Below are 14217 nucleotides of genomic sequence, written 5' to 3'. Positions count from 1 at the left end.
TAAATAAATAAATAAATAAAAGGGGTGGATGTAGTGTAAAGGTCCTAAATTGAAAACCCAGTAGAAAGAAAACCAACTAAACAAAAACCACTTCCAGGGACTGTCATGGCAAAAATGTGAAACGTATTACCATGAAACACCAAGCCAAACTGAGACACATTATGTCCAGAATGCGTCTCGCTAAAGAGAGTAAGCTGAGAAGGCTAGGAAAGATTAACCGCTAGTCCACATTGCAAAACACAAAAATGTGACTTATGAGACCAGATCCCTTCTCGGTACATCATCAGGGCTACTGGACACATTAACAGGGACCCTGGTGAAGTGACAGGGGTTCTTTGAAACGTTTTGGCAATTTTTCCATAAATTTAAATTTTACTTCCCAGTTTAATCTCACAGTACAAACAATCATGCACACCCCACTGTCAGTAACAGTTGATGAGCCCAGTTTTCCTAGTGTTTAAAATACTACTAATAAACAGAGCTACTCTCTTTACATGACTTACACTGTAGTCAGTTTTTGCTAAAACAACATCTCTTTTCCTCTGGTATTTTCAGAAGGAATCTTACACAGGTTCACCTGACAGAGAGAATGGTGTACAGGCAGCCAGACAAAAGTCAGGAAGTAAAAGCTGCAGCTGCTGCGATAACAAAACCCAAAGCGCTTCTGCTGGCATGCAGGCGCAGGAGGTGTGCAAAGCCTGAGTATTTTCTATTCCACAATCTGCTTTTTAATCACAAAAACTTTGGAATTTTTCCACTGTCGACAACTCATACTAAAAGGCAGCTAACATGAAGGCACAGCCTTCCTAGCTGCAGAGGCCAGAAGAGAATCTGACACACAGTGATCAGACACACAGGAAATAAATTTAACAAGTGACGGGACGTACGATGCAGAATATGCTCCGTGCTCCAAAAACAGGAGAAGTTACCTGTTTGTATGCTCACAAATTAAGAAAACTGATGACATAAGGAACTGTGCAAACGACAGTACAGCAACACTAGCTAATGAGAGAATAATCTGAATGTACTACATTATGTCAAAACTCCACATAAGAATCATGGGATAGTTACAGTGGCAGACTTTAAGCAAATTACATACATAATTCTACAGTAATAACTGAAAAGGACAACTGATCACCAAAGTTTAAAAACTCAGATTTTATAAAATACTTTTGAAAAGTCAAACTGGTATCTATTAAAATTTAATTTTCTTAATTTTTATTCATTCATTCATTCATTCATTCATTCATTTCTGGCAGTATGAGGGATCGAACTGAGGACCTTGCACCGGTCAGGCAGGTGCTTACACCACTGAGCTATACCCCCAGCCCTAAACTTAAAATTAGTATCTCCTTTCACTCAAAAACCCGCTTTTAGCAATTATTTCCTCAAAAACAAAGGACTACTGCATAAGGATACTACGTGTTAGGATTTCCTGCAGCACTGTTCATAGCACTGAACAACAGTAAACACTAAGTACTACACGCTGTCACAGTAAGCACTATACACAGCTCCTTAACGTCTAAAAACAATCACCTCAAGTTGAATCAAGCAATGTGAAAGCATTCTACAACAGATGAAACAAATATAGGAAAAATACGGAAAATCTCATTAGCAACAATGAAAACTCCTATTTCAGAACATGAAAATGTACACACAGATGGTAAAATAGCTACAGTGATTAAGGATCCATTTATTTAACAAGATTTCTTTCATACAAAATTTTACATATTCATGAAAACTCAAAAACAAGTGACAGCAAAAAAAGGCTGGGTGGGGCAAGGAATCCCAACTCAGCAATGCAGTAAGAAAAATGGCAGGGATGTAGTGAAACAGAAACCCTGACCCAACTGCAGCCATTCTGTTAAAGTTGAGTCATTCTGTTCTCAGCCACTGAACTCAACTAAATCATCTGATTTGTCATCAAACTGAAACTTTTGTGAATGTGCTAGAACCAATTTTGTCACACACAGCTATACATACCACAAGACACCCATTGTACCTTCAGCAAAACCTTACCTTGTTCTTACAACTTTTGTTTCCCACCCTACAAAAAGACAAGCTCTCTGTAATCAGGTCTTTGGAGATTACTCTTCTGGGGCCCACTATCACCAATAAAATTTCCTTTCTTCTCCAGAGCTCCTAGCTACTGTTAACTCAATTTTTCCTACAACAATATCTCAGTGCAAAAGCCCTGGTTTCAATCCTTGCACCAAAAAGATTTTTCTCTGGTTGCTGCGACAAAATCCCCACATGCAAAGTTAAAGGTCAGTTCAGTTTGTGGGGCTTTCAGACCACAATCAGCTGGCTCCAAGGCAGGGTGGCTGACACAGGGCAACCATTCAAGGTTGCAGAATGCAGCAAAATCAACTAGAGCTAAAAGGAGCAGGGAAGAATAGGCCTCTTTTCCTCCCTTTTAATATAAACAAGCATGTAATAAAAGGGTCACGCTTGGAATGCCTGTCATTCTGGTCATCTAAATATGTACTGCTTGTCATGACATACCAATTATTACCATACTGTCTCACAAGTTGTTTTTTTTTTTAATGGGTAATAAATGAAAAAAAAGAGAAAAAAAAGGCACAGGACTGTCCTGCTACAATGCTGTATATGGTTAATTTCTAAATTTCTGTGTAAAAATACGTAACTGTGTATTCATATTCTTTAAATATTTTTTATTTTTAAATTTTTATCTCCATATTCTGTAAGGACTTAATGTTTAACATATCAATACTTGATGGAAAATACCTGTTCCGTGTTATGCCTAAGATGTTTGAGATTCAGACAGATAGTGAAGTTAAACCCAACCGCATAAGATATAAGGTGATAATAAGCTTCTCTTCTGGAGGGTTAACAACCTAAGTTTGCAGACCAAAAATTAGAGAAATAGAAGGGCTGCAAGGTCAGCCAACATTTTGACCATAGCCTTTCAAGGTTAGTGAAGACTCAGAAAAATAAAAGTAAAAATAAAAATAAATAAAAAAAGACTCAGGACATAGGAGAACCGGTACTGGACATTATGTAACTCAGTTGTGTCACAAATTTTCTGATTCAGGAGATTATGGGGCCAGAGAGCAACATGATCAATGATGAGGAGTGTGCGTAAGGAGAGTTACATGGAGAGAAAACATTCTCTCAGGCTTTCACAGAGACCAAACTGGTCAAGCAATGGCTGTGCCTCATCCTCATGGCTGACACTGACAAAGGATCTGCAAACTGTGGTACAGGGCTACAAGACAAATCCTGAGGGCACTTGACTGACCTTATCAGATACAAAAGTTACATTTCTCATCATACAGGTCTTGCTTTATCTTGGTGTTAAACATCCAGCAGAAAAGCATAAAAACGAGGTATATAAAGTAAAACCATTGGGCCGGGGAGATGGCTCAGTGGAATAAGCGCTTCTCTGGCAAGCGCAAGGGCCTGAGTTCAATCTCCGGTTCCACAAAAAAAAAAATCAAGTAAAGCCATAATAATATGCTTAGCTGTGAAAGGCTCAAGTCAACAGCTTCTGTGGATAACCCACTACTATTGTGGACTGCTGGACTGTGTTGGATTGTTTTGCTGAATTCATGCACCTATAGTATTTGGATGCCAATGAAATAAATACCCATTTCTGACAGGACTAAACAAAAAAAGGTGATACAAATGAAGGACCATTTTGTATCTGTATATGCAGAATAGTTAGGATAGACATACACCTATTTTCACTTAAATCAATGAGAAGAAAGATTTGTACTAATAGTGTTTGGACAGGATATCCTGTCTGTATCTTGTACTAAGGATAACCACTAAGAAAATAAAATGTACAATATATTAATTATTGAGACTGTCCTATTAATCAGTTTTGAAACTGTCGCATTGATATTTGTTTCTCAATAAAATAAATAAAATAAAATAAAGTTAATATAAGCGAGCTACCAGCCTGGGGTGGTGTGACACTTGTATCACCAGTGCCCACCGCACGCCCTCCTACTGCACAGGTCAGAGACGTCTGCAAAGGAAGGACCCTTGCCCACTGCTGCGGGGCTTAGGTAAACTCTAAACTGACCAACTTAGCACAATGAATCGACCATCCCAACATCCTGGGGCTTAACATCTGCCCTGGGACACATCTCTACACTTCATTATAACTGCTGAGTCAATTAATCTTGGAAACTTCTCAAGCTGACAAAAGGTATGGACTGTTACAGCTTTTAGACTGTCTGGTTTTCACATATATACATCTTATTTTTCACTTTTCTTGTTTTTTTGAGATAGGATTTCTTATGTAGTGCAGGCTGGCCTCAAAATCGCAGTGATCCTCCTGTCTCAACCTCCAGCCTTAGGAAGTGTCTACTGCCACAAGTGGCTAGTAGGTCTTAATTATACATTCTTGTGACACACCAGGTCTGCAATTTTATATTTTCTAAAATATGTCTCTACTTGGGACAAATAATGAGCACTATTCTAAGGTCACTCTGTCTCCATTCCGATTCCAATGCTGCAGCTGCCACGCCCCAAGCCCCTCCACATGCGCAGATTCCCTCAGTGTACCACACTGCTGCGTCTGACCCGAGCAGACCACCACACTGCTCTTCTTCCCTGAGCACTGTTTTAGGATACGTGTCATCGGGAGCCTTCACTCCATCTTTTCCAAGTGGCCCTCGACTGTTTCATATTATTTTTACAGTCAGCATGTTAACTACCATGAAAAAAATCCTCATTTTTGAGTGGAACCATATTCAATTCACATCTAATACTTTGGGCAGCACTGGCATCTTCATGCAAATGCTCTCTGTCAAGCATATACTTAGCTCTTCTTTGCCGTTCTTTTGCCTCACTGGGGACTGAACTCCAGGCAATGGATTAAGCTACAACCAGGGCAGGCTCAAGTGGCACCTCAGTGACAGAACACTTGCCGATGACGTGCAAGGCCCTAGATTCACTCCCCAATGCTACCACTCCCCAAAAAAGTTCTCTGAGGCAGGCTCTTGCCTATCTAGCTTCAAATTCAGGGTGTTCCTTCCGAGTCGGCTCACCAGGACACTTGGGTCACAAGAGGAAGCTGCCCCAGCCAACTTCTGTTTCTCTGTAGGTTTCATTTTTTTTAATATATATATATATTTTTTTAATTAATTAATTTATTTCTTTTGTGTGTGGCCAACTCAGCCCACCAGGGGGCGGGGCTGGCTGGCATGTGGTGCTGGGGGATTGAACCGCGGTCCCTGTGCTTTGCTTAGCTTAGCTTGTCCTAAGTAGGTGCTTTAGACCACTGAGCCATCTCACCAGCCCTGTAGGTTTCATTTTGAGGCAAGGTCTTACTGAGACATCTAGGTTTGGTGCCCAAGTTGGGCTAAGACACCCAGGCTGGACGCAAACATGTGGTGCTCCTGCTACAAAGTCCCCGGGGTCCACCACCATTCCCAGCTGGATTTTGCTGCTTCTACGTATGTCTTTGAGAAGTAGCATGTTATTTCCGCAGCAGAGATCTTACACTTTTGGCAGACTTACTCATCATTTAGGTAATATTTTAAAATTATACTTCCTAATTTATGTTACTGATAATTGACTTTTCTTACACTTATTTTTTTTTTTTTTTCATTTTTAATGTATTTGGTACAGGACGTCACTATGCAGCTCAGACTCATTTCAGGCTCTCCGTTGCTGGGATTATCACCACACCCAGACTCAGTCACCAGCTCAGCACACCCTGGGGGCAGGGCAGTCGTAGCATGCTGGACCAGAAATCAAACCCTGGGCCCTGCGCTTGCCAAAGCAGGTGCTTAGTCCTCTGAAATATCTCACCAACCCTCTTACTCTAAATTTTAATAAATTGCTAATAGCTCTAATATGCCTATGCACAGACATCCCAAGATTTTCTACATAAATACAATCTTTAAATAATTCTGTTTCTTTTTTTGTTTTGGCTGTTGTTGTTTCCATTTTTGCTGGGCATCTACACAAGCATGAGAGGAATCCCAGCACTCTCAGAGACTGAGGCAGGAATACCACAATTAAAAACTAGCCTAGGCAGCTAAATGACTTTTATGCGATCCTGTCTCAAATAATAAAATTGGTTGGGCTATAGCTCAAAGTGAAGCCTCGGGTGCGATCTCAAATGCTGGCAGAACGCAAGGGAAAAAGCTTTTCCATCATAACCTCTACACCTGTACTTTCCAATTTCCAAGTCTTTTCCAAAAGAGCCAAGACATCCATTACCACGTTGAGCAGAACTGAAAGAAGCAGATTTCATTGTTTTCCTCTGGTTGGAAAGTAAATGTTCTCACTTTACTTCTCAGTATAGCAAATGCTATTTATAAGGTCAAGGATATTCTCTTCCCATTTCCAACTAGCTACAGGCTTATTAAAACTACTGACTATATTGCATTTTACCAAACAAGTTGAAGCATTTGTTCTTTCTAATTCTTCTCTGGGTATCCATCATGGGACCTGATGTCCTAACTACCTGCTGATGCAAGCACCTTCTTCACTGTTCGCAGGACCGAGGTAACCACAGCCTCAGGACTGAATGGCTGCTCAGTGTAGGGGAAACAACTTCTTGCTCATTCTTCCCTGCCAGCTCAGAAAGCTAGTGAGCTCTTGACCCGGCTTCTGTACCCACGATGCACCCGCGGTGCGCACAGCCATGGCCTTGGCTTAACATTAAAATGCACTGTTCTGACCCACAGAATTGAGTCCACCTCTGCTACCTCTGGACTTATGGCTGACACTGTCTTCCCCATGTCACTGCATTCTCTATGAATTTGGGGTTCTACTCCCCCCCAGAAGTTCAAAAGACATCACTCCTTTAAAACTCCCAAAATGACAGCGTGTCAATCTAAGGGGTTACCTGGCAAACACGAGGACCCAGGTTCAATCCCCGGTACCACATTCCATGCTGGCCCTGCAACACCGGGCCGGCCATGTCAGTCCCAAAGCCTGGCATGGTGGCACACACCTTCTAATGCCAGCACTTGGGAAGCTGAGACAGGAGGTTCACCACAAGTGCAAAGCCAACCTGGGAAACACTGTAAGTTCAAGGCCAGGCTGGACTAGAGTGAGAACTGCTTCAAAAATCAAACCACACATACACACACCCCGATCAACAAAAACAAGTGACCAGGAGGCCATGGTGACACACGCCAATCAACCCAGTAACCTGGGAGGCTGAGGCAGATGATGACAAGGCTAAGCCCAGTCCAGATAACTTTATCAGTCCTTGCCTGGAAATGAACAGTAAAATAAGGGCTGGGACAAAGCGTAGTATGAACGAGTGGGTACAGTCCCAGTATCAGATATTAAACAATTAAGAAGACGGTTAGCTACTCTATATTTTAAAAAAAAAAGGACCAGGGACTGAACCGAGGAGCACCCTACCTGTGACCTTAATCCCCAGTCACCTTTTGAGACAGGGTCTCACGAAACAGCCCAGACTAGTCGCAAACTTGTGATCCGTAGGTTTCTGTGCCACTGTGCTCAGCTATTCATAGAATTTATCCCGAGTTTCTTATTAGATGCCCACAATGAGCAAAAAAGCTAACAGAGATGAAGATCGTTTCAAATAAGAACGTGTCAAAATGCACTCAATGAACACAAGTGCACCAGAAGGCTGTTCCTCAAAGAACTGCTTTACCTCTAATCCAGCACACCTATACCACATAATTCACATGACACATTAAGAGCATTAACTTTCAGCGCTGGCAAGCACAAGGACCCGGATTCCATGGTACTGCAGGCCAGGCCAACCTTTGAATCCCGGGTGCGCCATGCTTGCCACCAAAAACAGGTGTGGTGGCACACTACTGTAAACCTAGTGCTGGGTAGGCTGAGACAAGAGGATCACTAAGAGCCCAAGCTGCACAGTGAGAGTGTGTACCAATTACATAAATAAAAGATTTTTTTTTAAAATTATTAACTCACAAGAATGTATCAGGGCCAGAGATATAACTCAGCGGCAAAAGCGCCTGCTTGGCAAGAGCAAGATCCTGAGTTTGAACCATGGGACCAAAAAAAAAAAAAAAAAAAAGAATATATCAATAACTGAAAATATTTTAAGTATGCATTTGTATGACCAAATACAAAATGTCAATACATGTACAATGTTAACTACCAGCTGTACTACATGCACAAAAAATATTATAATGCCCACTGCTTTCAAAATTTAACTCAATTTCATATATTTTGCTTTTTTTTGGACAATCTCCTTCTGTAACTAGGCAGGCCCCAAACTCACTGCATAGCTCAGGCAGGCCTCAGGCTTCCGATGATCCTCCCGCCCCATCCTCCTCAGCTGGGGAGACAGCCCTGCATGACTACACCTAGTTTGCTTCCGCAATGCCAAATCCTAATATTTCCAGTTCTGTGCCTGAGGTCAGCACACAGAGAGAAAGTCAAGTATGAAAAGTCCTTTCGGCGCCGCTTTGTTACCTGTAGTCACTCTGGCGGCTTGAGGAATGATCATCCCGGGACCATCGATAGCCAGATTCATCCTGCAACATAAAGTGGTTTACAGTTAACAGCTTTGGACGAGCAGGACATACCCAGCAGTACAACCAACACCTACTCTTTAAGGCCAAAACTCCTTCAAGGAAAACTGCTTTGTTCCTGATACTCCTAAGCTTCAAAGACAACAAGCAGATAGCAACGGAAAGCAGCAAGCATCCGGGAACCTGGGATTCCGTTTTCCTGCACCAACGATCTCTGCGGGCCACATGGTGCTTCACGCTTACAGCCGTGCGGCCAGGACACAGCCGCAGCAGCACGCAAGCTGTCGGCTGCTGCAGCACGAGGGCTGAGCCAGGGATCACTTCTCCACCCAGCACTCTCCAGATCCTCACCTCAACGTTCAGATTCATGCTCAAAGAACCTCACCCCGTGTTCGCTTTTGTAGCTCCTGGTTGCTTTGCGCTTTCTCTGAATGAAAACTTCAACAAAAAGCAGTAAGGAACTCTTGCTGATAAGCTGTATTGAGACTAGTAGGTAGCCCTAAATTCAACATTAATCAGACACACTTCATTCTCTTAAGATACATTTCCAAAAGTTCATAAAGAAACAAAATAGTGATTCATACCTAACTACTTTAAAATTATATACAGAAAATTATAACATGCAAATCACTCATCTGGAAAACTATCAAGAAAAATTCTACATGTGCCTCATTATCAGTGCATTCCTACTCTTAAGTAAAATTTATATAGAGGGGCTGGGGAGATGGCTCAGTGAAATAAGCGTTTCCCTGGCAAGCACAAGGGCCTGAGTTCAATCCCCGGTTCTGCCAAAAAAAAAAAAAAAAAAAAAATTTATGTAGCATTTTCTTTCTTTCTTTTTTTTTTTTTTTTTTTTTTTTTTTTTTTTTTTTGCATTTTCCTTCTTACATTATACATAAAAGGAAACTATTCAAGAGTTATAACAAAATATGAGATTATGTAGTTTGTCTTATATAAATGAACTCCAGACAATAATTACTGTGAGAATCTTAAGGATCACAAGCTTGGTATGTGCTTGAACAAAATGTAGAAAGAAAAAAATCTTATGCAAGGCATGATTTATGGGGCCAGGGAGATGGCTCAGTGGAATAAATGCTTCCCTGGCAAGTGTAAGGGCCCGAGTTTAATCCCCAGGTTTGGGAAAAAAAAAAAAAAAAAAAAGGCATGATTTGTTTGGTTTTGTTTCACGGTGCTGGGAACTGAAACCACAGCCTTGCACTTGCAGGCTAGCAAGTTCAGGAAAGCCTCAGCCCAGGCAGCCAAAATTTGGAAGACCAGTAAGAACCAACCGTGCTATTCGGGAAGCACTTTACAGTACAGCTTTTAAGGGAAAAGAACCCAGGTTCATGTTTTAAAAACTGGTCCAAAGAACACACAAATGCCTGTCTGCACCAAAAGACCAGACAGGGCTTTCACAAAAGGGTAACAGCTGTTTCTGTTACAGTCAGTTGTTTCTCCCTGGAGAATGACTGATAGCCAAGTCTCGAACCCAGAGCTGAGAAACGGGCACGGCACTTCCTTTCTGATACATGACCCATCTTCACACAGGCACACATGGCTTTTAAGATCTGAACAACAACAACAAAATCAGTTCAATGACAAGGAGACTGTAAGACTACAAACTTTAGGAACAAACACAAGAAAAGAAAGTAGGTTCATAGACACGTTCAACTGGAAAGGCACTGTTGTGTAACCGTAAGAGAACGGAAGTCCCATAAGGACCTGCCCTTGGAAACTGCTGACCACTTCTTCTGGTGTATACTACCAGTATATGCTATAGGTAGAATCCAATAGCCAGTGTGAAGTAATAACAGTGTTTAAATGTGTATGATTAATGGGTAATTACTGTGTTCTTCATATTATGAAAGAGAAAAACAGAAGAGGTAGAAAATGTGTACAAGATACATACTGAAAAAATGCAAAGTAAAACACAAATTATGTTAAAATACTTATAATCAAGTTAGTAATAAATTAGTGCAACTTTACAAGCTTCTAGATTATCAACAGAAACATTATAATAGCACTAAGAGCAGTTCATTTTTTAAGCGTTTATTATATGACATAAGCAATGTTTTGAGCATGGGGGGCTTTCTGAGATGGGGTTTCTCTATGCAGTTCAGGCCTAGCCTTGAACATGCTCTGTATCACAGGCTGACCTTGAAGTCGCAGTCATCCTGTCTCAGCCTCCAGAGGGCTTGGACTCAGGTGTGGGACACCATATATGGCTGAGCACATTGTAATATGAACTAGCAAACAGACTTTTATCATCACAACAAAAACAACCTTAAACCATTTTACCATAACGTTTTATCATGATAAAAATGTAGTAATTGTCAATAGGTGCAGCCAATATGAAACGTTATCCACCTGCTCATCATTTCTAAGCATCAAAGCAAAAATTATAGAGCTCTGCAAATCTCTGCTACTTTAAAGGATAAGAAAAAAAAATCTAGACCAAGATATAGTTTAGTGGTAGAGCACTTGCCTACCATACACAATGTCTCTCCCCACCCCCAGCTTCCCCACTCAGGAAAGGCCAGCATGCTGTCCTCAAGGGAAGGCTGAGCTGTCCCCAGTGCTGCCCACCTTGTCCAGCACCAACTCACGAACACAGCTCCCACTGGAAGGCCTGCAGGCCCTGCAACAGAGCAGCAGAACTGCTTATTCAACTGCTCTTACGGCTGCCACATACATTTGAATTACAGGAAGTTTGCATGTAAGAAATAACTGTTAGTACATGGGAGAAATTTACATACTCCTCTGTGAGGTGGACCACTTCTTCGATCATGAGAAAAACTGCGGCCCTCGTCATATTCTCGGTAAGCAACATGACTGTAATATCTACTGTAGCTTCCTTCACCAGGTCTGTCTAGCAGTGGAGGTTTCTTTTCTAGCAGTGGTGGTTTCTTTTCTAGCAGTGGAGGTTTCTTTTCTAGCAGTGGAGGTTTCTTTTCTAGAAGTGGAGGTTTCTTTGGCACAATATTAACTACTCTATGGTAGCCATCCTAAAACAGACAAAAAAGAAATATATAAAAAAAATCACTAACTTCTCTACTTAATTTTAGAAAGGCTTTTTACGTACAGAAGAACTAATCCTTAAACAGAATACATAAACAAAAAATGCATTAATGAAGTAACAGAATATAACTAATAGCTAAGTCTTTATAAGGATTAAAAGAAACAAAATGAAGAAAACCAAGCATTTACAGAAACAGCAATGCCAAAAAACAAATACAAGAAAATAAAATATAATCATTTTCATTAAAAAAAATGTATAGACAATAAGGCTGTCATAACTCTATTCCTAATACCCTAAGGAATGCAGAAATAAGAGCAACACTTGGACCACTGTCTATGAAGGGTCCTATTTAGAAGTACAAGATTTTTACACAGCACCAAGAGCAAGCCAGGAGACGATGCAGAGCTACAAAGACCACAGAAAACATTTCGCTGTTTCTTCAGGAGAACCTTTGGCTTGAGAAGGTTTAGAGGCAAAATACAAGGTGATCCAAAAATGTAATTAGTTTTTAAAGTATTATCATCTTGATGTGTTCACATTTCAGCAACAGGGTGGGCTTCTTGTGGAAGAGAAGCTTGGGGAATTGCATAAGGGAGAATGAACACCTGTCTCCAGTTAGTAGATCATGTAAAATAACTTAAAATTATCACAGTAAGACTAGAGAGCTGCAGAACATGGATCCATAATCTCATCTAATGCATTCATGGTATTTCTAGCAATATTGGAAGAAATATATATGAAATAAATTTGAAAGCTGGACGTAAGGCAGGATTAATACATCACCTGATTCAACAACAAATACTCCACAAAAAGCAGGGCTCAACACCGACACCTGGTTACGTCAACAACCCTAAAGGTCAGTTTCCCATGCATAAAACAGCATTAATATTAATTCCTACCCACAGGAAGTACTAGGACTAAATGAGAAACTGTATGTAAAGTGCTTAGATCCCGGCACACGCTAGGTCTTCCAAAAATTATTTGCTGCATTATCACCTCTGTAAATCTCTTTAAAACACACACACACAAAATTCCTCAAGGAGTTCCCTTAAACTGCTTCTCTTAGCATTCATCTCAAAACTTCCTTATTATTATTTTGCAACGTTCAAATTTCCAACAGATAGGAAATTGTTCAACTGTTAAGACAAAACCCAATTGATACTCTGCATCTATTTTGAAAGTTAAACACATGTAATTCTTTCCAGGGGGGCAGCAAGTGCCCGCTTGGCAGTAAGTTCCATATTAAACTGGGAGGTGAGGGCTGGCTGTGTAGCTCAAGTGGAGGGCACCCGCCTACAGAGCATGAGGGCGGGGGTTCAAAACTCAGCACAAGGGAAAAAAAGAAACAGTAAGATATATTTTTTAAAAACTAGGGGCCGGGGAGATGGCTCAGTAGAATAAGTGCTTGCTTGGCAAGCGCAAGGGCCTGAGTTCAATCTCCAGTTCTACAAAAATAAATAAATAAAATAAAAAACTGTAACACACATTCTGCTTATATGAATGGTGCATGCAAATGAACATTGACTGACACTGTTTTCCCCAGAGCTACCTTTCAGAAATTTCAATTACATCTCAGAGTATGGAGCTTCTACAAAATGGCTTTAGCCAAATTTGAAAAAAATTATAAATTTTCACAGGCATTGCTAATTCCAAGTTAGTAATTAACAAAATTAAATAACTAACTCTTCCAGTTCCAAGAAACCCTAAAACCCTAGCCCCAGACCCCTAAATGTTCACCTATGTTGCCTAGGCGGGCTGATAAAAAGGAGGTAGCACAGCACCACTACAACGGATGAAGAACTCACTGCTTTACACACTGCCTTTTCTTCTGTTCAACCACCCAGTTACCAGAACACTAGTTCAAGATTCTATAAAATACAACTTTCAAAGAAATTAAATCACATTTTGGTTGTGTATCTTCAAAACCACATTACAGGAGAAGTTGGCATGTTAACCTAGCACTCTGAGAGGCTGAGGCAGAAAGATCTTCAGAATTTAAATAAAATAAACAGGGCTGGGGATGCAGCTCAGTGCAAAGGCCCTGGGATCAATCTCCAATACCATTTACTAATTAATAAAAATATTCATAAAATGGGTTAGCAAAAAACTTCCCAATGACAGCTTTTACATCTACAGCAACCATCACAAGGGCACTTACTGTCTGTTTTTGAAAACCTGTGTAAATAGTAAGTATACTTACAGTATGACCTCTGCCCTTTAGACATCTAAGATTAAAAGTTATATAAGGAAACAAAGACTTCAGATTTTCACCTTCAGAAGCTTACATTTAAAAAAAGAGAAAAAAACAGTGAAATAAAGTTCAAGCAGTGCTTCCTATTGCCTGCACTCTCAGACCTGAATGAAAACACTATTACTATCTGAAATTCTTACCTATATCTTAACTTGAGTTGTAAACATCTAATTTTCCCTTCTAAACGGGTATATCCCATGTAGGTCACATGGTATTCAAGTTTGGAATCTCCATTTCAGGAATACCTATTAAGTTAACAGCCATGGAAATTCCATTATAACAACAGAAAACTTACAGGCTGAGGAAGTAGTCCAATGGTGGTAAAGTCTTTGCCTACCATGCTCAAGGCCATGGGTTCAATCTTCAATATAAGGGGGAAAAAAGGCAGAATACAAAATCTGAAAGTCTTGAAGGCCTGCCCCTTAGCTCAGTTCTTTAAGTGGAAGCTTAGACAAAGCAGTCAGGCTCAGGTTACTGTG

The 14217-nt window shown here is 40.6% G+C and overlaps 1 protein-coding gene and 1 pseudogene across 10 annotated transcripts in view; both read right to left on the bottom strand.

The window, feature by feature from the left end:
• LOC105743118 overlaps positions 1 to 8263 on the bottom strand; it is a 14279-nt pseudogene extending 6016 nt beyond the window's left edge.
• Pphln1 (periphilin 1) overlaps positions 1 to 14217 on the bottom strand; it is a 306142-nt gene that overhangs the window by 80030 nt on the left and 211895 nt on the right. For 6 of the 10 annotated variants that reach the window (XM_023723545.1, XM_023723541.1, XM_023723544.1 and 3 more), the window contains 2 exons: positions 11225 to 11473; positions 8410 to 8471 (listed from right to left, as the gene is read on the bottom strand). The exons of 2 other annotated variants lie outside the window; for them this stretch is intronic. In XM_023723545.1, the coding sequence (XP_023579313.1) occupies positions 8410 to 8471; positions 11225 to 11473 (311 nt within the window). The remainder of the gene's footprint in view (positions 1 to 8409; positions 8472 to 11224; positions 11474 to 14217) is intronic. 2 more of the 10 variants (XM_023723539.1, XM_023723540.1) reach the window with 1 other exon arrangement.

The sequence above is a fragment of the Octodon degus genome, unplaced genomic scaffold (assembly GCF_000260255.1).
Source record: "Octodon degus isolate 3935 unplaced genomic scaffold, OctDeg1.0 scaffold00100, whole genome shotgun sequence".
Classification (NCBI taxonomy): domain Eukaryota; kingdom Metazoa; phylum Chordata; class Mammalia; order Rodentia; family Octodontidae; genus Octodon; species Octodon degus.
Note: the sequence above shows the minus strand (reverse complement) of the source record. Positions and strands in the feature narration are given on the sequence as shown.